Genomic DNA, 26,245 nt, shown 5'->3' on the forward strand with positions numbered 1-26,245 from the left:
ATAGAGAAACCAAAAGCTTTACACATGAACAAAAGCTGAGAGTTCAGCATCACCAAACCAGCTTTACAAGAAAAGCTAAGGAGACTTTAAGCAGAAGAGGAAAGGCCCGTAGCTAGAACATGACAATTATGAAAGGAAAATCTCATTTTTAAAGGCAAATATATAATAAAGATAATAAATCAACCATGCATAAAGCTTTCAGGAAAGTTAAAAGACAAAAGCAGTAAAATCGCCTATATCCAAAGAAGTGGTTAAAGGATATACAAGACAAAAAGATGTAAAATACAATGTCAAAAACAGTAAACCTTGGTGGGAGGTAGGAAAAATACAAGGTTGTTAAAATATGTTTGTACTTGAGAGATCAGCAATGTAAAACAATCATATATATATATGTATATACATATATATAGCCATCTACAGTGGCTAATTCCCACTGTATATATACAGTGGAATATAGTCAATAATTTGACTATATAGTCAATAATTATGTAGTATGGTGAGATATTGGGCTTCCCAGGTGGCACTAGTGGTAAAGAACCCACCTGCCAATGCAAGAGACGTAAGAGACGTGGGTTTGGTCGCTGGGTTGGGAAGATCCCCTGGAGAAGGAAAGTGTCAACCCACTCCAGTGTTCTTGCCTGGAGAATCCCATGGACAGAGGAGTTTGGTGGGCTACAGTCCACTGGGTCACAAAGAGTCGGACACAACTGAAGCGACAAAGCATGCACACATGGTGACATGTTGTAACTAGACTTCTCATGGCGATCATTTTAAACCATATATAAATACCAAATCACTATGTTGTGTAACAGAAATTAACATACTGTTGTGGGTCAATTATACTTCAAAAGTAAGCTCATAGAAAAAGAGATCAGATTTGTGGTTTACCAGAAGTGTGGGGTGAGGGAAGGAGGAATTGGCTAAAGGTAGGAGAAGGCAATGGCACCCCACTCCAGTACTCTTGCCTGGAAAATCCCATGGACAGAGGAGCCTGGTGGGCTGCAGTTCATGCAGTCGCTAAGAGTCAGATACGACTGAGTGTCTTCACTTTCACTTTTCACTTTCATGCATTGGAGAAGGAAATGGCAACCCACCCCAGTATTCTTGCCTGGAGAATCCCAGGGATGGGGGGAGCCTGGTGGGCTGCCGTCTATAGGGTCGCACAGAGTCGCACACGACTGAAGCGACTTAGCAGCAGCAGTAGCAGCAGCAGCAGCTAAAAGGTACAAACTTTCAATTATAAGATAAATAAATACGTGAGATGCCATGTAAAACATAATAAATATAGTTAACACTGTTGTAAGTTATAATTGGAGAAGGAAATGGCAACCCACTCCAATATTCTTGCCTGGGAAATCCCATGGACAGAGAGGCCTGGTGGGCTGCAATCTATGGAGTTGCAAAGAGTTGGACATGACTTGGTAACTAAACAATAACAAAGTTATATATGAAAGTTGTTGGGGTTAGATTCCAAGAGTTCTTATCAAAAGAAAATCATTTTTTCTATTTCTTTAACTTTGTATCTATATGAGATGATGGATGCTCACTAAACTTATTGTGTTAATCATTTCATGCCATGCTGCTGCTGCTGCTGCTAAGTTGCGTCAGTCGTGTCCGACTCTGTGTGACCCAATAGACGGCAGCCCACTAGGCTCCTCTGTCCCTGGGATTCTCCAGACAAGAACACTGGAGTGGGTATTTCATGCCATAGGTAAGTCAAATCACTATACTGTAGACCTTAACTTTATATAGTGTTGTATGTCAATTATATCTCAAGCAAACTGGAAAAAAACACCGTCAAGGACTGGGACCAATTAAGCCAGAAGCCTACCAGCACCAAATTCAAATTTTTACACAACTAGTTGTTTTATGCATAAACCAAATTAGCACATTCTTAGCTATTTAGAGCTGACTGCCTGCTTTGCACACTTTATCAAACAGCGCCCAACATCTGCTAGTCACAGATAAGACAAGCCCTGTGGTTATATAGGCTCTAAGCCGCTGATGCCCTTCAGAGTTTTCTGCCACCAGAGACTTCCTATTGGACTGCTGAGAAACATCACATAAACATGTAAGTCCCCTCTTTCCTGGAAATTTCCTTGCCTTCTCTCCTTGTGGATGTGTCCCCTGCCACAAACTATCTCTAGATTGTCTGGTCCTGGTTCTGTGAGGGGGACTATTTCAAGATGGATGGATGGTTACAGGAACAGGGGTGTGTGTTTGTGTGTGTATTTCCTAGCTCTGTCTGCCAAAAAAGCATAGAGCCAATGATTTCCCAAGATCAACAGGCACTCCTGACACCCAGATCTTGGTCTCCACCTACCATTCTCAAGTAGAAGGTACTGGGGCTCCTTGGACAAATGGCTAGAGCCAGGGTGATCATAGGGAAAGAACAAGTTGTGTCAGAAAGTAAGGAGGTGCTCAATAAACATGGGGTCGTTAAAACAAGATACACAAGTCAACTGGAAACACTGGCCAAATCTGGGATAATCTGAGAACAAAATAATAAATGGTAATGTTTTAGGTCAGGCAACTATAAGAAAATACGACAGACTAAGTGGCTTAACAGAGAAGGCAATGGCACCCCACTCCAGTACTCTTGCCTGGAAAATCCCATGGACAGAGGAGCCTGATAGGCTGCAGTCCATGGGGTCACCAAGAGTCGGACACGATTAAGCGACTTCACTTTCGCTTTTCACTTTCATGCATTGGAGAAGGAAATGGCAACCCACTCCAGTGTTCTTGCCTGGAGAATCCCAGGGACAGGGGAGCCTGGTGGGCTGCCGTCTATGGGGTCGCACAGAGTCAGACACGACTGAAGCGACTTAGTAGCAGTAGCAAGTAGCTTAAACAACAGAAATTTCTCACAGTTCTAAAGTTCAAAATCAAGGTGCCAGAAAGGTTTCTTTCTTTTGGCTTGTAAGCAGCTGCCATCTCTCTGTGTGCTCATGTGACCTTTTATTTGTATGTCCATGGAGAAAGACAGCTAGCTTTTTTTTTTACAGTTGAAATTGTTTGCATATCTTTATATACCTTTAAACAATGATTCTTATTTTTTCTTTCTAAATTTCTATATATAAAGCTACTCTTCATGGAAGTAATCTAAAACCATCATTTCTTTTAAATGCATTGATTTTAAATTTTCTCATTTGTATGCAAATATTGTATTTATATTTACTTTTTAATAAAAAATAATTTTCATTGGTTAATTATGCCTCTTAGGAAGAAAAATCTTAGAACTGAAATGGGACAATAATTTAAAGCTAAAATAAAATTATAAATTGCAAGTGGTATTTAAAGTTAAATTGTTTGTCTGCAAGAGCTTTTATTAATACCCAAGGCCAGTAAAAAAAATCCCATGTAATAAAATTATGAGTCAAATTTTTCTACTTATAGCATGTGGCTATTCTTACATATGAGATCAATAATACTACTCATCCACATTCTGTGACTTACATTGAACAAAAACAGGAAGCAAGTTATTTGATTTAAAAAAAAGCTGGCTAATATGTAATCAATGTTTGCTGCTATTGTTTAGTCACTAAGTCGTGTCTGACCCTTTGGCAACCCCATAGACTGCAGCCCTCCAGGTTCCTCTGTCCATTGGATTTCCCAGATAAGAACACTGGAGTGGGTTTCCATTTCCTTCTCGAGGACAGCAATTTTCTGGTGTCCCTTCTTATCACGGCAATAATCCCATCATGAGGTCCCCTCTTCCATGACTTTGTGCTCAGTTGTGTCCAACTCTTTGGATGCCTGCCAGGCTCCCTTATCCATGGGATTCTCCAGGCAAGAATACTGTAGTAGGTTGCCATTTCCTTCTCCAGAGGATCTTTCCTACCCAGGAATTGATCCCGTGTCTCTGGCATTGGCAGGCAGGTACTTTACCACTGAGCCACCAGAGAAGCCCCCTTCACGACCTCATCTAACCTTAATTACCTCCCAAAGGCTCCTATTTTCAAATGCCATGGAGGCTGAAGGGCTCACCCTATCATCTGGAGTTGGGGTATGCCAACATTTCTAACAGAATATGATGACTCAGTACACATAGAGTAAAATAGGAAACCAGGAATGCATGGTGATGTGAATAACTGAATAAATAAACAAATGGAGAAGGAATAAAAACTCCTCTTTAGAGTAGAATTCTAACTAATAAATGTAAAAAATTATGGAAATAAATGATCATCATTTGGCAAATGTCACAGTAATAATCAAGTTTTAGTCAAAAACAATGAACGTTAAACTGAGTGGCTTGAAGTATAATAAAAAACAGGATAAATTCATAAGATTAATTAGCCTCATACAATATTAATTACAAAAAGGAAAATAGTAACTTTTCAGTGGTGAGACCTGGTGAATCCTACTTTAACCAAAAGATCTAAGTCAACCTCAACAGCAATGGGGCAAATCAGCATTACATGCCCTCCAATGTGACACGTTGAGAGTAAGCAATATTACTTTTGTGACATTCTTGAAAAAATGTAAAACTTGAGTATAATCAGAGGAAACCTCAGACAAACCTAAACTGAGAGACTCTTTAAAAGTCTGAAGTTCATGAAAGACAAAGAAAAACTGAGGAACTCTGATGATTGAAGGAGACTAAGGGAAACTGACAAGTCCATGCAATCTGTGATCCTAGGTTCAGCCTCAGTTAAAGGTTGTGTCTACATATTATACCTTTAGTCCCAAATAACAAAAAACATGGAAGCAAGCACTAAATAAAATGGTTATCAGTAAATACCTATTTATTGATTGCTTACCAAGAAATCTAGGTGGGTAGGGCCCTCTGCTTTCATCAGCCTTCCTCTCTCTGAGTAGAAATGTGTGTTCTGAACCACCCATATAGTGAAGATATGCACTTATATACGTCAGAGGAGCTCTACCCTTCACCAGAGAATTTATGGTATATAGGCTAAAAAAATTGAGTGGTTGCCTGGAGATATGACCTGTGACCTTATAAGAAGATGGCCATGGGGGAAATACAGAGACACAGGGAGAATATCATGTGAGGATGGAGGATTAGAGTGATACATAAAAGCCAAGGAATGGTAGAAATGCTGGAAAACTACTGGAAGCTTGGAAGAGGCAAAGAAGGATTCTCATATCTGTTTCAGAAGGAGCATGGCTCTGCGACACCTTGAATTAAGACTTACAGTCTCCTAAAGATCACAGGTTGTATTGAAGTAGGGCCCACCTTGCTCTAGTATGACCTCATTTAACTAATGATACATGTATGCAGTGATCCTATTTCTAAATACAACCACATTCTGAGGGACTGGAGATAAGGACTTCATCATATCTTTTGGGGAACGCACTGTAACCCTTAAAAGCCCTGAATGTTTTTAAGGGTCAGTTAATGTTTATACTTTCTTAATATTTCTGCTGTTTTAAATCGTCTAGTTTGTGACAGTGTGTTATGGCAGCTCTAGGAAGCTAACACAAGGACCTATGTACCAAACCTCATTCTAGTGGCACTGGATCAAAGTGAAATAAGATGCGGTCCCATCTTCAGGGATATGCTAGATAAGATTTCAGAAAGAGAGAGAGAGACAGAGAGTGAGAGATGCGGGGAGGGAGATGAAGAGAAGGAGGGAGGAGAGATATTAGTTAAGAGATTTGTGTTATTAGGAGAGAATTTCTCTGATGGGTCAGTGGTAAAGGCCCCACCTGCCAATACAGGAGATGCAAGTTCAATCCCTGGGTCCGAAAGATCCCCTGGAGAAGGAAATGGCAACACACTTTAGTATTCCTGCCTGGAGAATTCCATGGGTAGGGGAACCTGGTGGGCTGTAGTCCATAGAGTCGCAAAGACACACACTTCAGATGTTGGAATAAAAATAATATACCTACAATGAAATTTGAGAGACAGCAATTCTCTATGGACTAATTTATAAAGTTACTAAAAATTCTAGCAGAAGTTTTTAAAAGGAATCCAACAACTTATTCCAAATATATAGTAGAATAGAGATCCATAAATAGCTAAATCAGTTTTGAAAAAGAAGAGAAAAGTGCTACTCTCAGCCAAAAAGTGTAAGATATACCACAAAACTTCCCTAATAGCTCATAACTCAGTTGGTAAATCTTCTCTAACAGCTCAGTTGGTAAAGAATCTGCCTGCAATGCAGGAGACTCTGGTTCGATTCCTGAGTCAGGAAGATCCGCTGGAGAAGGGATAGGCTACCCACTCCTGTAATCTTGGGCTTCCCTTGTGGCTCAGGTGGTGAAGAATCGGCCCACAATGCAGGAGACCTGGGTTTGATCCCTTGGTTGGGAAGATCCCTGGAGAAAGGAAAGGCTACCCACTCCAGTATTCTGGCCTGGAGAATTCCATGGACTGTGAAGTCCATGGGGTTGCAAAGAGTCAGACACGACTGAGTGACTTTCACTTTCATACCAAAAAGCCATGATAATAAAGCAGTGTGGACCTGGTGCAGCCATAGGTAAATAAGCTAACAGATTAGAAGAAAGAGCTCAGTGAAACAACTGTATGTTTAGGGGAACCTGGTACATGAAGGAAATACTACTTGAATCCATGAGGCAAAATGGATGGACTGCTCAATGGATGTTACTGAGGAAACTGATGAACTCTACAGAGGAAAAGAGAATTGGAAAACTTACACAATGTACAAAGATGGGTATCAATGGATTAAAGAACTAAGCATGAAAGACAACTAAAGCAAATAGGAGAAAGTATAGAAATATATAATTGTGATTTTTGAGTAGAAAGTATTGCTGAAACTTTCAAAATGCAAAGTGCAACGGAAAAAATTTTCAGCTGCCTATTTTAAAAATAAGAATCTCAAATGATGATATATATAAAATTATCAGATTATTTACAGATTAGGACAAGTTAACTGTGAATTTTCAGATGTTCAAGCTGGTTTTAGAAAAGGCAAAGGAACCAGAGATCAAATTGCCAACATCCACTGGATCATCGAAAAACCATGAGATTTCCAGAAAAACACCTATTTCTACTTTATTGACTATACCAAAGTCTTTGACTACGTGGATCACAATAAACTGGAAAATTCTGAAAGAGATGGGGATACCAGACCACCTGACCCGCCTCTTGAGAAATCTGTATGCAGGTCAAGAAGCAACAGTTAGAACTGGACATGGAACAACAGACTGGTTCCAAATAGGAAAAGGAGTACATCAAGGCTGTATATTGTCACCCTGCTTATTTAACTTCTATGCAGAGTACATCATGAGAAACGCTGGGCTGGAAGAAGCACAAGCTGGAATCAAGATTGCTGGGAAAAATATCAATAACCTCAGATATGCAGATGATACCACCCTTATGGCAGAAAGTGAAGAAGAACTAAAGAGCCTCTTGATGAAAGTGAAAGAGGAGAGTAAAAAAGTTGGTTGGCTTAAAGCTCAACATTCAGAAAATGAAGATCATGGCATCTGGTCCCATCACTTCATGCAAGTAGATGGAGAAACAGTGGAAACAGTGGCTGACTTTATTTTGGGGGGCTCCAAAATCACTGCAGATGGTGACTGCAGTCATGAAATTAAGACCATTGCTCCTTGGAAGGAAAGCTATGACCTACCTAGACAGCATATTAAAAAGCAGAGACATTACTTTGCCAACAAATGTCCATCTAGTCAAGGCTATGGTTTTTCCAGCAGTCATGTGTGGATGTGAGAGTTGGTCTATCAAGAAAGCTGAGCGCCGAAGAATTGATGCTTTTGTTTTTGTTTCTTCTTCTTTATTTTTTTTTAATTTTTATTTTTACTTTATTTTACTTTACAATACTGTATTGGTTTTGCCATACATTGACATGAATCCACCACAGGTGTACATGCATTCCCAAACATGAACCCCCCCTCCCACCTCCCTCAGAATTGATGCTTTTGAACTGTGGTGTTGGAGAAGACTCTTGAGAGTCCCTTGGACTGCAAGGAGATCCAACCAGTCCATCCTAAAGGAGAACAGACCTGGGTGTTCACTGGAAGGACTGATGCTGAAGCTGAATCTCCAATACTTTGGCTACCTGATGTGTAGAGCTGACTCATTTGAAAAGACCCTGATGCTGGGAAAGACTGAAGGCAGGAGAAGAGGATGACAGAAGATGAGATAGTTGGATGGCATCACCGACTCAATGGACATGAGTTTAGGTAGGCTCTGGGAGTTGGTGATGGACAGGGAGGCCTGGCATGTTGCAGTTCATGGGGTCACTAAGAGTTGGACACGACTGAGTGACTGAACTGACCTGAACTGAACTTAGGAAAAGTTATTTGCCATACGAAACCATAAGAGGTTGTTGTTGTTCAGTGGCTAAGCCATGTCCAGCTCTTTGCGGTCCCAAGGACTGCAGCACACCAAGGTTTCCCTGTCTTTCACTATATCCCAGAGTTTGCTCAAACTCATGACCATTAAGTCAGTGATGCCATCCAACCATCTCATCCTCTGTCATCCCCTTCTCTTCCTGCCCTCAGTCTCTCCCAGCATCAGGGTATTTCCCAGTGAGTCAGTTTTTTTTGCATCAGGTGGCCAAAGTATTGGAGTTTCAGCCTCAACATCAGTCCTTCCAATGAACACTCAGGGTTGATTTCCTTTAGGATTGACTGGTTGATCTCCTTGCTGTCCAAGGGACTCTCAAGAGTCTTCAACACCACAGTTTTTTTTTTTTTTTAATTTTTATTTTTACTTTATTTTACTTTACAATACTGTATTGGTTTTGCCATACATTGACATGAATCCACCATGGGTGTACATGCGTTCCCAAACATGAATCCCCCCTCCCACCTCCCTCCCCATAACATCTCTCTGGGTCATCACCGTGTACCAGCCCCAAGCATGCTGTATACTGCATCGGACATAGACTGGCGATTCAATTCTTACATGATAGTATACATGTTTCAATGCCATTCTCCCAAATCATCCCACCCTCTCCCTCTCCCTCTGCGCCCAAAAGTCCGTTATACACATCTGTGTCTTTTTTGCTGTGCAGCTCAATACCAGAAAAATAAACGACCCAATCAAAAAATGGGCCAAAGAACTAAATAGATATTTCTCCAAAGAAGACATACGGATGGCTAACAAACACATGAAAAGATGCTCAACATCACTCATTATTAGAGAAATGCAAATCAAAACCACAATGAGGTACCACTTCACACCAGTCAGAATGTCTGCGATCCAAAAATCTGCAAGCAATAAATGCTGGAGAGGGTGTGGAGAAAAGGGAACCCTCCTACACTGTTGGTGGGAATGCAAACTAGTACAGCCACTATGGAGAACAGTGTGGAGATTCCTTAAAAAATTGCAAATAGAACTGCCTTATGACCCAGCAATCCCACTGCTGGGCATACACACCAAGGAAACCAGAATTGAAAGAGACACATGTACCCCAATGTTCATCGCAGCACTGTTTATAATAGCCAGGACATGGAAACAACCTAGATGTCCATCAGCAGATGAATGGATAAGAAAGCTGTGGTACATATACACAATGGAGTATTACTCAGCCGTTAAAAAGAATTCATTTGAATCAGTTCTGATGAGATGGATGAAACTGGAGCCGATTATACAGAGTGAAGTAAGCCAGAAAGAAAAACACCACAGTTTTAAATCATCAGTTCTTCAGCACTCAGCCTTCTTTATGGTCCAACTCTCACATCCATACATGACTACTGAAAGAACCATAGCTTTGACTATACAGGTCTTTGTCGAGAAAGTGACATCTCTTCTTTTTTAATACACTGTCTAGATTTGTCATAGCTTTCCTTCCAAGGAGGAAGCATCTCTTAATTTCATGGCTGCAATCACTGTCCCACAGTGACTTTACAGCTGAAGAAAATAAAATCTGCCATCATTTCCACTTTTCCTCCATCTATTTGCCATAAGGTGATGGGATCAGATGCCATGATCTTAGTTTTTTGAAAGTTGAGTTTTCAGCCAGCTTTCTCACTCCCCTCTTTCACTCTCATCAAGAGGCTTTTTAGGTCCTCTTTAGTTCTGTAAGAGGTTAATAATTAACTATACAAAATCCCAGAAGTAAATATCTAGGATATGCAAGCAAATCCACAAGTAAAAGATAGGAAGACCATGGAAAATATTCCTCTTAAAATGGACCTTGGTTTCTTCATTTAAACATTCAATAAATATTTATTGAGTGCCTATCACATGTCAACACTGCTCTAGGCACCAGGGTTACAGCACACAAATTTCCTGCCCTTATGAAATTTACATAGTCCACAACCTTCTCTCTTACCAATAAGAGAAAGAAATTAGTTTCTACTAAATGAATTTTCCTTTAAAATTATAACTGTGTCATTTTAAAATTGGAAGAATTTTTAGGGTGCATTTCCTCTAATTCCATACATTTGTGATAATATTCCCAGGGCACAGTGGCCTGACACACATAGCTGACGCTTCATCTGTGTTTAGAATGTAAAGGCCAGTAATTAGATGGGTCCAGAATTGCTATGACTGAGTCATGACTTTTCCATTGTGTGCCATTTGGCAACCTCTCTGAGGTTTAGTTTCTTCATCAGTAAAATAACAAATAATGAAACAGCTCATACAATTCATATGAGGATTAAATGAGATAATATAAAACAAAACAGTATCTGACATACAATAAAAATTCAATCATGACTGTTTTTACATCTACATTTCATTTTGATATTGAGTCCAATAATTGTTATTTCCCCATGCATATCATGGGGCTTTCCAGGTGGCACTAGTGGCAAAGAATCCACCTACCAGTGCAGGAGATGCAAGAGACACGAGTTTGATCCCTGGGTCAGGAAGATCCCTTGCCTGGAGAATTCTATGGACAGAGGAGTCTGGCAGGTTACAGTCCATGGGGTCACAAAAAGTTGGACACAACTGAGCACAACAGACATATGCTATTTCAAAATGAGTATGGTAACACTTCTGGTTATTAATCAGGCAATTAATTTTTTCTTTAATTAATAATCAGAAAGGGAAGTCATATGCCTTTCCTGAGACCTACCCCTCTAGTGTGTAAGGTGTGTCTTGTAGATTAACCATTAATCCTAGAGTGAAAACTGAATTTGGAGTTGTTGGGCTGGAAAAGATGTGAGACTCCATCTTGCCAGTCCTCGGTTTTTTGACACAGGCAGATGTAAAGCCTGAAAGAGGAAAGTACCATGCTCTAAGTTTGCACAGCTAGAACTATGGCACTTCTTCTGTGGTTATAATTAATTATGATCGGAAAAGATGACTATGATTAAGAAATCATGGTTATGATTAGGAAAGATTAATGTTACTAGGTGCCTTTGTGAGCTGGGTGTGAACTGGCTCCATGAATGACCTTAATTAATTAGAGACCTAGATTCAGGAGGACTCAAAGTTATTCCAAGTATGAATGTGCTGGACTTCACTTGACTGTCGCTTTGGTTCAGTAGGTGGAGCCACTCTTCCTCATTAGAGTAAACAGATTCAACTCAATTATAAATAGAAAAAAATATGTGCCCTCCGCCATTGAGAGTTGCAGAGACTGACGACTACCTGGAGACCTCGGGTGCAGCGGTGAGCAGTGTTGGAGCATGAGTTCCAAGCCACAGTCCATAGGGGTCATTGGAGCTCCTTTCTCAAAGGGCCAGGTGAGTCAAAACCTGGCTTTGAATAATTGCAGTTTATGAGAAAAGTTACAAATTTCAAAATTAGTAAGGTGTTACTGTCTGGTTAGTTAAACAGCCTGATACAACCTGACCTGAAATTTATATTAAAGTCTTTTCATCATTTTACATCATTGTATAATTATGGTCACATATCCACTCATAACATTAGATTTATAACTATAACACCTAATCCCAGCCACAGCCAGTTTTATTTAAATCTGCCGAACTTTTCCTCATTTTTTGAGAAAATAATTTTATTTGAGTGGAAATAGACTATTTCTGCCTTGTAGCTACTCATTTAGATTCCCATGCTCTTACCGCTATTGGTGTTACTGGGTATATGTAGAAGGAGATAGAATTTTAAGAAAATATATTTTTAGTTATGTAATTAATACCTAGAAAAATTCATAGATGGGTGGTAAATTTTAAAAATGTGAATAAACTAAATATTATTGATTTATCAACATTTTGAGTTATTTATATTATTTTAGAGCTTTAATGATTCTATAAAAGTGTTGATTCATGGATTAGGTGGAGTTCTTTGCGTACCTCTTTTTGAGGGATGAAAAAAGAAAAGCGGAAAAGGAAACCCACCTACAGATTGATCACATTGAAAAGACTATTGGATTTATCAAACTCCCAAGTTCTAAAACATGCAAGCAACACTTAATATACTGTCTTTTTTTTTTTTCTTGCCCAGGCACAGTCATTCTGGTAAATCTAATGAGATTACAGATATCTTCAGCTCCTCCAAGTGTCTGTGCTAAAGGGGTGGGGGAAGAATGAAACAAAAGCAAATAAGATAAAGTGTGAATTAAAACTCACCATGCAGATTTTTTTGAGGTTGTGGTTGTTTTAAATGAGGTTTCTCAGGTTTCTTAGAACTTTCTGTTTGCCCAACTGAGCAGTGTATTGCTTCTCTTAGTTCTGAACTCTTGCTTTGCACTCTGTGACTTTTTTTTTTATTACAAAACAAATTGGGACAGGTCAGAGGTTAGAGATGCAAACTGCATTTGAAATGTCAGTCAAAACTGCTTCACTTCCCTTGGAAATCTTTCAAAATTCTCTCCCGAAACACAGGGAAGTTTTGCTGACAAAGAGGTATTTCTTGTAATGCTGGGCTTAATCACAAATTCCACAATGTGCTCACCTATAATGACAGGTTCTAACAAAAATCACAATAAAATAACTGATTAAAAAAGAAAAAGAAAAAGAAAAGAGGGGGGGAGAGGGAGAAAGGAAGAAAGAAAGGGAGAGAGGGAGGGAGGAAATGGCTAGACATGCTCTGATCCCTGGACCCCAGCAGAAGGCCACGCGCTGATGATAAAAGCCCCTCTAGGGGATAACATTTTGAAACATAGCCTGGTGCATTTTCCTTTCTCCATGATTCTTCCTCCCGCCTCTACAGCCCCTCCTTATTAAAACATGGCGCCATGCAAGAGTAAGACATTTCCGACCCATACACACACACACACACACACACACACACACACACAACACAAGAATGAAGCTTATTGTCTTAAGAGATTTTTCTACTCTACGCCATAGCATAGAAGGGAAAAATCAGCCAACATATAAATTTCTGTCTTCAGTCAAGGGACGTAAAATTTGGATAAACAAGCAAAGGAGAGGATTAAAGGGCAGATGACTAGAAGGTTGAGTCTGAGAAAGAACTCCATCGTCAGCCCCACGCCCTTGCAGGGCAGTGGTTGAGGGGAGGGGGTGGGGACCGAAAATGAAGTACATATTATATCTATTGTCCCATTGTGTTAGCTAAGGCTCAGAGGGCTATGGCAATGTGTTCAAGGTCACGCCGCTTTGACTATGTAATTCCAGACACTGATACCAAAGCCTGTGCTCCTGACCTGAGCTGTTACATCTTTAGTTCTACAGCGGATCTTGGAGTTGTGGTCAATTAGGGATTGGAGCCTAGTCTCAAAGTCAGCAGTGCTAACAAAGAACAATGAGGAAAGACCGAACATGAGAAGCATTTTAAATCAGATAGAGGATAAAAGCTAGAAAGTGTCACTCTGGGAAGCTGAACAACTGTGCTATTGTAAATATACAGCCAGCCCTCCATATCTGTGGGAATGTCTTTACTGTCATTTAATGTAAGGCACTTGAGCATCTGTGTGGGGGAGGGGAGGTTGTCCTGGTCAATCCTATACAGATCCGGAGGAGGAATTTTAGTATCAGTTAAGGGGTTGTATAAGATTTCTTTTTTTTCTTAAATAATTCTGAAAGTTCAGAGTGGTCTTATTTTTGATTTAGTTATATATATATATATATACATATATATATATAATTTTAATTTTTTCCATTGAAGGTTATTACAAGATATTGAATATAGTTCTCTGTGCCCTACAGTAGGTCCTCTCTGGTTATCCATTTTGTATATAATAGTGTGCATATTTTAATCCCAAACTCCTAATTTATCCCCTCATCTCTATCTCCCCTTTGGTAGCCATAAGTTTGCTTTCTATGTTTGTCAGCCTATTTTGTTTTGTAAATAAGTTTGTCAGGAGTATTTAAGATTTGTTTCAAAATTTGAAAGGGAGAGGGCAAAAGTCAGGGAGTTTTATGAAACTGACAATTTTTGGACATCTACTAAGTGTCAGCTGTATACTAAAAAATACAGTGCTGGAAGTGTAGAGAAAATTGGACAGAAATCTAATAAAGGAGAGAAAACAATGACAAATAACTCAAAATCAAGGCAAAATTTCAGCCAAGTAGCGCTGTATTGGAGTTTAAAGAAGAAGAAATTGTACCTACTTGTTGAGGGCGTAAAGGCAGGAGTCATAAAAAAAGGCAGTCCTATTATGGCTTGCGGTTGTAATTATCTTTTATTTTCTGTCTGGCTATTGATTGTGAAAACTGATAAGCATCTTTTACTATTCTGATTATGCACCTGTTACTCACTTAGTACATTATATTATGATTTGTCATTGGACAAATAATAGAAGTCTATATCATCAAAACTACCATTTAATAGGAAAACATGTAATCACTTTTTAAAATACAGAAGTGTATCTGAATTATCTTGAAATTTTTTTGAAAAATACAAATGTCCAGGTATTTTTTGTTTCTCCAAAGCTCCAGATATGTTTCCAATGAGCAGCCATATTTAAAAACAACTAGACTATATGATGATCTTTCATCTAGCTCATTTCACTTTTTCTATTTCATATTCAGTGCTCTCATTTCATTTAGCTTGTTTTCCAATTTCTCCATCTCTTTTTTTCTTTCTCAAGCCTTTATCAGGCAGAGTTTTTGTATACTTGTAAATAGTATGTATAATATATATCAGAAAACTTACAAATTGTAGCCTAACTAAAAAATTTATAACATTTTGATTCCACTTGTTTGACTTAATATGAATAGAATGCTAGATTTCTAATAAAAAAAAGATATGCAACAAGCAACAAAGGTTTACTGTATAGCACAGGGAACTATAGTCAATATCTTGTAATAACCTATAATGGAAAATTTCAAAAATAATATTTGTGTATATGTATAACTGAATCACTTTGCTGTGAACCTGAAGCACTGTTAAGTCAACTACACTTCAATAAAATATATATATTAAACAAACAAACAAAAAAAGGCAGTGAAGTGAAGGAGCAAATGTGCCTGGCTGAGCATGGTGTTGGGGGGGAGACCCTTGCTGCCAGGGACAGGAACTTGACATGGAGGATTTGCCTGGTAGTCAGGGCAAGTCATCTGGTATTTGAGGTGGGAGGAATTTCCACTTAGTTTGGTGCCACAGTGCAACCCTGAGGATAGGCATAGGTGTCTGTTGGCACATCTTCCCGCATGATGGCAGGCTTCCCAGGCGGCACTAGTGGTGAGGCGCAGGAGGCATAAGAAGCAAGGGTGCATTCATGGTTTGGGAAGATCCCCTGGAGAAGGGAATCCAGAAGGACAGCCCCTCTCCAATATTCTGGCCTGGAGAATTTCATGGACAGAGGAGCCTGGTGGGCTATAGTCCATGAGGTCGCAAAGTGTGGGACACGACTGAGTGACTAACACTTTCACTTTTTCACTCCCACCTAACAGCGCAGAGTAACTTTCTCTATTGAAAAGCCTTGTTGGAAATTGGAATCAGAGAGACACATAAAAGAACTATTTCTTTAGATGGCTTATCTGCCAGGAGGCTGGAGAAGACTTACTGCAAGGAAGAAGCGTGGTAGCTTCCCCAGTGTAAAAAGAGCAAAGGTAGAATTGTGCCAACCATGCTTAAACAGGTCAAAACTTGAAATAGTGGGTTGGTCTTTGTGAGTTCATCTCCCCAGTGATGATTTTCCCTGCTGCCTCCTTTCTCCGCAAGAGCCCTAACTTACTACCATGCGGACCTGCACGTAGGTCTGTCTGATGTCATGCTCTTTTTATTCACTTTATGTTTTGACTCAAGCTGTTCTCCAGGTTTGCAAAGTTTCTTCGTCACCCCAACTATTTTCCTGAATGACATACTCATGTTGCAGGACTCAGCAGAAGTGTCAGCCTGTTCCCTGCAGACTTCTCCGAAACTTCTCCACCCTTGACAGGGTTAGGAACATCCTGTTTTTGTGGTTACAATATCTTGTAACTGTGTTGATGCAAATCTCTAAGTATTATAATTGGAATTATTAATAAATATCCAAATCCCCTATTCACTTGTGAGTCACTCAAACACAAAAGCCCTCTCTTTTGGATCATTGTATCTCTATCTCTCAGAGTGCTTTTGTACAAACTGTGTCCACTGTGTTGGTAACATAATGTGATGGAGAAGAGAACCTGCAAGTTTTGTGATCCAAACCACCTGGATGTGAACTAAGGCTCTGCCACTTGTTCTCTGTGTGCCTGTAGGAAAGTTTTGATTCTATATTTTCATATTTGACATAGAAGTAATTCAATCTACCTCGCTGTGATGACAGTGAGATCATGTAAATTCCTGACCCTGTAGGTACTCAAAAAGTGATAGTTACTCTTCAACTGATTAATGAAAAAGGTTTCTATTGTGGGGGTTTGATGATATGATAATGTCTGAATTACTCTATGTTTTCATTGTTCAGCCACGAGGAGGGGTGGAAGAAGGCCCTACAGTACTGAGAAAGGCTGGTCTGCTTGAGAAACTTAAAGAATTAGGTAACTGTTTACTTAATCAATTTTTTAATTAAAGTATAGTTGATGTACAATATTATATGTTACATATTTATACAATATAGTGATTCATAATTTTAAAGGTTATACTCCACTTACAGTTATTGTAAAATGTTGGCTGTATTTCCTATGTTGTACATTATATCCTTGTAGCTTATTTTATTTGTAATAGTTTGTACCTCTCAACCCTCTACTATATAGTCTAGGTCTATAGTCTAGGTCTTTAGAATCTTTAGGTTACCTGTAATTTCTTTATTTAAAAAGTATGAAAATAGAGCCTTTATTTCCTGACCTCATGGAAGCATTAAGCTAATCATATATTCTTATTTAATTCAGACAATCTCATTACGAGGCAGGTACAATGGGCAGGCAGAGTAGGAAGCTGAGTGGCTTCGGTTGGATAACAGCTTGGGATGAAACCAAGGGCTCTTAATATAGTATAAGGAAGTTGAGAAAATATCAGTGTCTTTTTTTTCTGGGCATAAATATATATTGTTGCTCTTCAGTTGCTAAGTTGTGTCCAACTCTTTTGTGACCCCTTGGACTGAAGCTGGTCAGGCTCCTCTGTCCATGTGATTCTCCAGGCAAGAATACTGGAAGGGGTTGTCATTTCCTTCTCCAGGGGATCTTCCCAACCCAGAGATCAAAGCCAGGTCTTCTACTTGGCAGGTGGACATTTCACCACTGAGCCACCTGGGAAGCCACATATATATATATATATATATATATATATATATATATATATATATATATATATATATAATGTATAAATATATTTTTAAAAAGCAGCCTTTTATTACCTACACAAAACAAACATCATAGAAAAGTGAACAGCACACAAACAGAACCCAAGACAGTGTCGCCATGTGTCAAGGCCAAACTAGCTTATCACTGTTACATTTTCATGGCTAGCCTAACTGACTTGAGTCAAGAAGAATTTGCAGAGAACCCAGTATATAGCAGACAGCGGTGTAGAACCCAGGATACAGCAGGCACCGGTGTGCAGTGAGGTTGGGATGATGATGTCAGGTAATAGTGCATATGGTTTTTACTTTCACTAGGTTTTATAGCCATTCCGGGTGCTTTTTTTCGAATAACAGCTATTTGGTAAAGTTGGAATCATCCTACAGTCTGTTTTATAATCTCCTTTAGTAACCTAAAACTTTTAATTATAGAGTGTGATGTGAAAGATTACGGGGACCTGTCCTTTGCCGATAACCTTGATGACAGTCCCTTTCAAATGGTGAAGAATCCAAGGTGTGTGGGAAAAGCAAATGAAAAGCTGGCTGATGTGGTGGCGGAAGTCAAGAAGACTGGAAGGATCAGCCTTGTCCTGGGCGGAGACCACAGGTCTTTTTTTAATGTTTATCTCTATGGGAGTCTGGTATAAATACGGTGAAGGAAGTATAACCAAAACCATGAGAAGAGAGAAAATAGGAAAGGAAAGTGTTGGTCAATACTTTATACCACATTTTCTGCCTTGTTTAATTTTATTGATTACTACTTTATTTTGGAAACAAAAACTTCCCTCTATTTGAAGTCTGTTATGACCTTTTTCTATGACAGCAGAAAATACATGGTATGTGAATGGATTTCAGCAAAATACTCAAGCTTACATTCCTAAATAAATAAGTACTGAGGAAATTAAGTCAGCCTATTGTACTTAATTAGTGATAACAGAAATAACTTATTTACATCAACAATTAAAGCATGTTTCCCACTATCAAAGTAATAATTATCGAATTTTTGAAACACACATGCATTGGGGCTTCCCTGGTGGCGCAGAGGTTAAGGCGTCTTTGTCCAATGCAGGAGACCTGGGTTTGATCCCTGGGTCGGGAAGATCCCATGGAGAAGGAAATGGCAACCCACTCCAGTATTCTTGCCTGGAGAATCCCATGGACGGAGGAGCTTGGTGGGCTACAGTCCACGGGTCACAAAGAGTCGCTGTATAAAAGAAAAAAACAGTGGCAATTGTAGTTCTCTAAAAACCATTTCTATTAAAATTTTGAAAATCTGTTATATTTCCTTCCTGCCATAATTTTTCCCTTGTATATAATTTGAACAATTGTGTTATCCTGTTTTGTTCTTCATCTACACTACAGATTTCCTTATGTTATTAATACCTCACAATACACACGAACATAATTTTTTACTGTTGCTTGATATATCATCTAGGTATGATCTCTCTCTATATATATATGTATGTGTGTGTATATATATATATCCATGTTGTCAGATATTCAGGTTATTTTCAAATTTCACCATTATGAATAATGTGGCAAAGATAATGTTTGTGTGTGAGTCTTCCCATGTTTACTCTCAAGGAATCCAGGACATGCAATCAGAAGTACAATTAGATCAAAAGTACAAAGATTACAATGCTTCTTAATGCAGGAGTCAATTACTTCAGCCCCCTCCATATTTTCCTTGAAAGCTAAAGTGTTTTCAAGACTTCTGCGACAAAACTCACATTGAGTAACCGGAGCTCTCTTTAAGTAAAAAAATTTGTAAGTGGAAATTTTAAGAGTGGCACATGGACAAAGGAAAACAAACCTGAAGGGAAAGACAAACAGCAGGCTGAATCATCAATACCTGAACCCCAAGGACTGAGTCTGAAAGTTCACGGTTCTCTGGAGGGTTCCTGAGCATTCACAAGTGGGAGAATGCAGACAATGTATGGCAAATCCTGGTCTTTTAACTTTTGTGTAAGATACTACTTAGCTTTGCCATTCTGGCAAGTCTCCTGGAGCTTGGAGTGTTTGAGATGGATTTTGAGGGTTCTGGACCCGCCTAAGAATGAGTCCTTAAATACATAGCAGGAGACTCGAAAGTTCCAGCAGAGGATCTGAACGTTGAATAGAGTGAGCATCCAGGATACACTGGCTGAAGTAGATGTTAGGGTTCTGAGTTATGTTCCCCAATTGTAAAATAATTGGATTTTAAGAAAAATGGGAGGACTCTGTCATAATTCACTTGGGAGAATTAAGTATTTACCAAGAGAGATGAGAGTACAGAAAATGAGCCTGTTTTAACCCTGAGAACTGAGTGATAGCTCATGCTGAAAAACTTCTTGTGTGGCTACTGTCTTTTCACACATTTAATTTTTAGTGAAACTAGAATTTGCAATTTTATTAGAAGGTGGTTTTGAAGAAAAATGAAAGTTTTTTTTAGTAACGCCATTACAGTGAATAAATATAACTTGTTAGTAAATATTGTGTTATGTATACTTTCTCTATTGTGATTGTTTAATTGTGATCTTCAGTTTAAAATCTCTCAGAAATATTAGCCACTTTGACTTAAAGGAAAATCAGGCAACAATATTGTGTAAATGATATGATAAACATGCTGATGACTGCAAACTTGATGTTCACACAAACTTCTTTTCCTTTAAAGTTTGGCGATTGGTAGCATCTTTGGCCATGCCAGGGTCCACCCAGATCTCTGTGTCATTTGGGTGGATGCTCACACTGACATCAACACTCCACTGACAACCGCAAGTGGGAACTTGCATGGACAACCTGTGTCTTTCCTTCTGAAGGAACTAAAGGAAAAGGTAAACAGCTGGTTGGTATTTTGTTACAAAAGAATTATCTTCAGCAGAAGTTCAGAAGCCAGAAAGGAAGTAAGAACCCCTGTGCCATTTTATTCTTCATTAATTTTCAAACCATTTTCTCAGCAGCTGATAAGCAATGGTGGGGGTGGGGGGTGGTGATGGGGGCGGGGGTGGGGTGGTCGGGGGGAGGTGGACAGAGTTAGACTCAGATACAGAGTTAGACTCTGTATCTCTACGTTTTTAATAATTTGCAAACTGACTTCAGGAGTAGCTTCCCTTTTGATTATTTTTTTTTTTCCTCTCAGAATTCCAAATAGTTTATGTAGATTCTCTGCTCTCAGAAAGGTGGAACACAATTCTCCACTCCTAAGTGGAGAATATGGTTGCTTACAGTTTAGAGCCTTCCCCTAAGGCAGTATGAATTCTTGGCAAGGCCTGTGTTCCCAGGACCACGGTGCTCTCCAGACTTCTTCCATGGGTGCTGTCTCTGTTCCTACAGTCATCTGAGCATGAGATTTGGCCCCTTACATCTTTAGATTTAGAGAGATGAAGACCTTAAGTGAAGAAGTTCTAAGGGTTGGTGACAGAGGGGACAGGGTTCAGGGCACAGCCTGCTGTCTCAGATACATAATCCTTCTAGAAAGGGCAGGCAGCACAAGGTCGGGGGCGAGGCAGACTAGCGGGTGACTGTGGAGGGAGGGAGGCCACAGACGGTGTGCTTGCTCCTCGCTGGGTGGGCAAGAGCCCTCAGTCCTCAGCGTCCCCATCCTTTTGATTCTTAGGTGGGGCAGAGAGGCATCCTTTATGACCAAGTGAGCAAGGTTCAGAGTAACACACACACACCAAATGTGGAGAAAGGCAAGGACCATAACTTTGCTCCTGGTGCCTCCTCTTTCTGTTACACAACCCACAGCCTCTCATCCTAACCAAGTGTCCCCTTCACAATACAGGGCCTTTTCAAACATGGAGATTTTAAATGCAGATTATGGTGGCTTATTATTTAACATCTTTGCTATGAGAAACACATGTCTAAACCAGAAGAGGGAGAACTATCTCCTTGCTCCCTGGAAACTTCTTTTCTAAAAAATGTAAGATGAAATTTCAGAATAAGATTTAACACTGTATTGATATGCTACCAATAAAACAATTTTTACTGATACAATTGTAGTAAATTGGACAATGTGATGATACTTGGGGATCCAAACCTCCTTATGTTAAATGTCAGCAGCAATATTTTCCAAACAGATGAGCAACATGATTGGTTTATACACCTGCAAATGCATTGTTAGCTCATGAGAACAGCCAAGCTAGGCTCTAGGACATTTGAAGACATAGTCAAACCAAAGGTCTGATTGAAAATTTTCATCAGCCACTCTAAACCATCCTCTGGATAAAGTCTTTCTTGAGAAAGAGAAGAAAAGAAGGAAGCTACGAAAGCACACTGATTTCTTTATAGAAGAGTTCCAGGAAAACAGGGCCCAGTGGAAAAGGAGTGTAGAGCAGGTAAATGCTGACAAATGGTTCAGGTTAGATCTGGGCTACCAGGCGAGGCTGGGTAAGGCCAAAGCAACCAAGGGTAGCACAGGAGGACAGAAATTCTCTTCCTAATTTTCTACTATATTTTAATGATTTCCTTGAATATTATGTTCTGAATATAAGACACATGCAATCTAACATGTGTCCTTAGCTTTCAATGTAAGATTTGCTCAAGAGAAGCATATATAACCCAATGGAACCATTGCAATTCTAGATGCCCGAGGTCCCAGGATTCCACTGGTTGGCTCCCTGCATATCTGCCAAAGACATTGTGTATATTGGTCTGAGAGATGTGGACCCTGGGGAACAGTAAGTTTACTCCTTGATGTGGTTTACCTTCCTTTTTTGTCCTTTCTCATGTTAGGCGTGCTGGTCAAGTCAACGAGAAAATATTATTTTCAGCACCAACTCTATATATCTATATTTGTGTGCTCAGACGCTCAGTTGTGCCCGACTCTTTGCGACCCCATGCCTGCCAGGCTCCTCTGTTCATGGGATTCTCCCAGCAAGAATACTGGAGTGGATTCACATTTCCTCCTCCGGGGGATCTTCCCCACCCAGGGATAGAGATAAGAGAATATAGTCTCTTAAGTCTCCTGCATTGGCAGGCAGATTCTGTACCACTAGCACCACCTAGGAAACCCCATATATCTATATCTGTATCTAAGTGCATGCTATGTCACTTCAGTCATGTCTGACTCTTTGAAACCTTATGGACTGTAGCCCTCCAGGCTTCTCTTTCTGTGGGATTCTCCAGGCAAGAATACTGGAGTGGGTTGCCATACCCTCCTCCAGGGGATCTTTCCAACCCAGGGATCGAACCCGTCTCTTATGTCTCCTGCATTGGCAGGTGGATTCTTTATTGCTGAGCCACCTAGGAAACCCATCTGTATCTAGACCTGTATCTATATACACATGTATATACATATATAAGCTTCCCGGGTGGCTCAGCAGTAAAGAATCTGCCTGCCAATGCAGAAGACGTGGGTCTGATTTCTGGGTTGGGAAGATCCCCTGGAGAAGGAAATGGCAACCTACTGCAGTATTCTTGCCTGGGAAATCCCGTGGACAGAGGAGCCTGGTGGGCTACAGTTAATAGGGTTGCAGAGTCAGACAAGACTTACGAACTAAACAGCAACAATATAGATATATATGTATGTATTTAGGTGATTTTTACCTTGACTTGCTGTTTAAAAATTATTGATATATACATACAGTTCACCAAACTTAAATATATATTTTTTTCTTTTTTTAAATTTTTTTAATTTTTATTTTTACTTTACAATACTGTATTGTTTTTGCCATACACTGACATGAATCTGCCACGGGTGTACTTGAGTTCCCAATCCTGAACCCCCCTCTCACCTCTCACCCCATATCATCTCTCTGGATCATCCCCGTGCACCAGCCCCAAGCATTCTGTATCCTGCATCAAACATAGACTGGCAATTCATTTCTTACATGATATTATAAATGTTTCAGTGCCATTCTCCCAAATCATCCCACCCTCTCCCTCTCCCTCAGAGTCCAAAAGTCCATTCTATACATGTGTCTCTTTGTTTGTCTCACATACAGGGTTATCATTACCATCTTTCTAAATTCCGTATATATGTGTTAGTATACTGTATTGGTGTTTTTCTTTCTGGCTTACTTTGTATAATCGGCTCCAGTTTCATCCATCTCATTAGAACTGGCTCAAATGTATTCTTTTTAATGGCTGAGTAATATATTTTTAAAGATTTATGTTTTGGCTATGGTGAGTCTTCGTTGCTGCACGTGGCCTTTCTCCAGTTGCGGCGAGTGGGGGCTACTCTGTTGTGGTGCTTGGGCTTCTCAATGTGGTTTCTATTGCTGTGGGGCATGGGCTCTAGAGCATGGGGGCTTCAGTAGTTGCAGCGTGCGGGCTCAGTAGTCATGGCTCATGGGCTCTGGAACGCTGGTGTGCCAGTGTGTAGTTGTGGCACACTAGCTTAGTCACTCTGCAGCACGTGCTATCTTTTCAAACCAGGGATCAAACCCATGTCTGTTGCGTTGCAAGGTGGATTATTAACCAGTGGACCACGAGGGAAGCCCCCTAAATAATTTTTGAATCTTACCACACTGATCTTTTCTCTAAAAGGCAACAAGAGGGTCAGCCTCCTTATAAACTGTAGATTATCTTAATATCTTCTCTTTCATAGCTATATTTTGAAAACTCTGGGAATTAAATACTTTTCAATGACTGAAGTGGATAAACTGGGAATTGGCAAGGTGATGGAAGAAACATTCAGCTATCTACTAGGAAGGTATGATGCCTCTGTGTGTGTGTGTGTATAAACATAAATATTATTAAAATGACTTGCTACTAACACTAGTCAACGTAAGTTATTAACAAAGCCTGCAAGTATAATCATGAAAGTTCACAGGGTTGTTACTTTTTGTAAAACAAAGTGAGAACTGTATTTTTCTACTAAATATTAAACCACCAACTTTAACCTGAATTCCTTTCCCACCCTTTAAAAGAAAGAAAAGGCCAATTCATTTGAGCTTTGATGTTGATGGACTGGACCCGTCTTTCACGCCAGCTACTGGCACACCAGTCCAGGGAGGTCTGACTTACAGAGAAGGTCTCTACATCACAGAAGAAATTTACAAAACAGGTGAGTAAAACTCTGAGTGAATACAAGAGAAAGTGTACATCTGGCCAATATATATTGATACCTCCCTGATCTGAAAACAAAGCCCCAACTTGACACTTTCTGAATGCCCACTGCATAATACCAGTTGTTACTACCTCTTTGCACTCCTGGATAATACTTTAAGTCAGTCTGTACTAAATTATAAATGTCAGCTATGAAATAAATTACATTATTTCCATTTGTTGTTATAGGTTTACTCTCAGGATTAGATATAATGGAAGTGAATCCATCTCTGGGGAAGACACCAGAAGAAGTGACTCGAACAGTGAACACAACAGTAGCAATAACCATGGCTTGCTTTGGGGTTGCTCGAGAGGGTAACCACAAACCTATTGATTACCTTAGACCACCAAAGTAAACACGGAATCATCATATAAAAAAACTCACAGCTAAATGACATAATTAGCAAATCTAATAGTTTAAAGTTACAGTTATCGTCCCAAAGATTTGGTCTTTCAGGAAGATCTTTTGCCTTGGTAAATATTAGTACAATTAGTATAAACTGTATCTATTCCCTCTTGGTGTGAAATTCAAGATATGGAAATGTTAACTTTTGTGAAATTAAAAAGTTTATATTCCCATTTTGGCAGAAGACTTATTCTTAAAGAAACATACATTCATATCGAAATAAAAATTTGCTGGCATTAAAAATAAACTTTTATCAGCCCCCACATGTATAGTGGGACTCCTGATATCAGGAGATAAAGCTACCCAACCTGAAAAGGGACCATATTTCCATGCTGTTCAAAGCTGTAATGCCTAGAAACTGCTCTCCTCTATCTCTTTGTAAGATTCTGTCATCCCTATACAAGTTTCTAAATACAGGCAACACACAGATACTGACACACACACACCCTGCTTAAGACTACCATAAATACTTTAAAAACCACTGTGAAATTATTATCTCCAAAACACTGTAAGACCTTGGTTAAGTTATTTACACTTTTTTGCTCTGGTTCCCTCATCTGTAAAATGGATTATTATAGGGTTTGGGCAATCTCTTAAGTTCACTGATGTTAGATGACCATGTTTCACATTTTTTAAACCTCAAGCATGATATTGGTTAATATCATGTTAAGCATGGCTGCTATTCAGATAGTCTTTTGGGAAACAGAGGAAAGAAATAAATATTTTTGTTTCTAAGATATGCTAATTTAGGTTGCGATTTCACTGAAAATTATCTGTGGCTTCCGAATGCTCCACCTTTCACTTATTTCAGTTGGTAAAGAAACTGCCTGCAATACAGGAGACCTGGCTTTGATCCCTGGGTCAGGAAGAGCCCCTGGAGAAGAGAATGACAACCCACTCTAGTATTCTTGCCTGGAGAATTCCATGGATAGAGAAGCCTGGCAGGCTACAGTCCAAGGGGTTCCAAAGAGTCAGACACAACTGAGCAACTAACACTTTCCCAAGTTTCCAAATGCCCCACCTTTCATTCATTGCAGTTAAGAGTGTACTCACTGGCTGAACTCCTGAACATCCTAGAAACTCATCTCAGCTCTATTATATAGTGAAGGAAGTGGAAAAGTAAGTGAAAATAAACTAGATCAAAATAAGGGAAGTGAACTCTTTCCCTTTCCTCCAACTTACATGGAACTCAAAGTGGAGTCTGTAATGAAACAGGCTCCATGAAAGAATTTTTACTGTTTTTCTTTTTTAAAAAAAGTTAATTTATTTTTTTTTATTGAAAGATAATTGCTTTACAGAATTTTGCTGTTTCCTGTCAAACCTCAAC

At 39.5% G+C, this 26,245-nt stretch overlaps 2 protein-coding genes and 1 long non-coding RNA gene across 11 annotated transcripts in view; 1 reads left to right on the forward strand and 2 right to left on the reverse strand.

The window, feature by feature from the left end:
• Positions 1-12,552, reverse strand: part of LOC138444864 (uncharacterized) — a 121,764-nt gene extending 109,212 nt beyond the window's left edge. For 4 of the 6 annotated variants that reach the window (XR_011258629.1, XR_011258628.1, XR_011258626.1 and 1 more), the window contains exon 1: positions 12,427-12,545. This is a non-coding gene — a long non-coding RNA (uncharacterized lncRNA). Of the gene's footprint in view, positions 1-12,426 lie in introns of all 6 variants that reach the window. The other 2 variants (XR_011258624.1, XR_011258625.1) reach the window with 2 other exon arrangements.
• On the forward strand, positions 1,979-25,091 carry ARG1 (arginase 1). Of its 3 annotated transcripts, none has more exons than XM_069598440.1 (9): positions 1,979-2,071; positions 11,383-11,583; positions 16,653-16,725; positions 17,916-18,090; positions 20,137-20,296; positions 22,047-22,141; positions 24,013-24,117; positions 24,335-24,471; positions 24,702-25,091. In XM_069598440.1, exons 2-9 carry the CDS (start codon positions 11,527-11,529, stop codon positions 24,866-24,868), a joined length of 969 nt encoding a protein of 322 aa, XP_069454541.1. In that variant the 5' UTR covers positions 1,979-2,071; positions 11,383-11,526; the 3' UTR covers positions 24,869-25,091. The 3 variants fall into 3 exon arrangements, with proteins under 3 accessions (XP_069454541.1, XP_069454542.1, XP_070148594.1); XM_069598441.1 differs by having other exon boundaries at positions 2,014-2,071; positions 11,386-11,583; XM_070292493.1 differs by lacking the exon at positions 1,979-2,071 and having other exon boundaries at positions 10,977-11,583.
• Positions 18,063-26,245, reverse strand: part of MED23 (mediator complex subunit 23) — a 51,669-nt gene continuing 43,486 nt past the window's right edge. Inside the window, exon 30 of one of the 2 annotated variants that reach the window (XM_069598404.1) lies at positions 18,063-18,687. In XM_069598404.1, coding sequence (XP_069454505.1) covers positions 18,661-18,687 — 27 coding nt within the window. In that variant the 3' untranslated portion in view covers positions 18,063-18,660. The remainder of the gene's footprint in view (positions 18,688-26,245) is intronic. The other variant, XM_069598402.1, reaches the window with a different exon arrangement.

Source organism: Ovis canadensis, chromosome 8, assembly GCF_042477335.2.
Source record: "Ovis canadensis isolate MfBH-ARS-UI-01 breed Bighorn chromosome 8, ARS-UI_OviCan_v2, whole genome shotgun sequence".
NCBI lineage: Eukaryota > Metazoa > Chordata > Mammalia > Artiodactyla > Bovidae > Ovis > Ovis canadensis.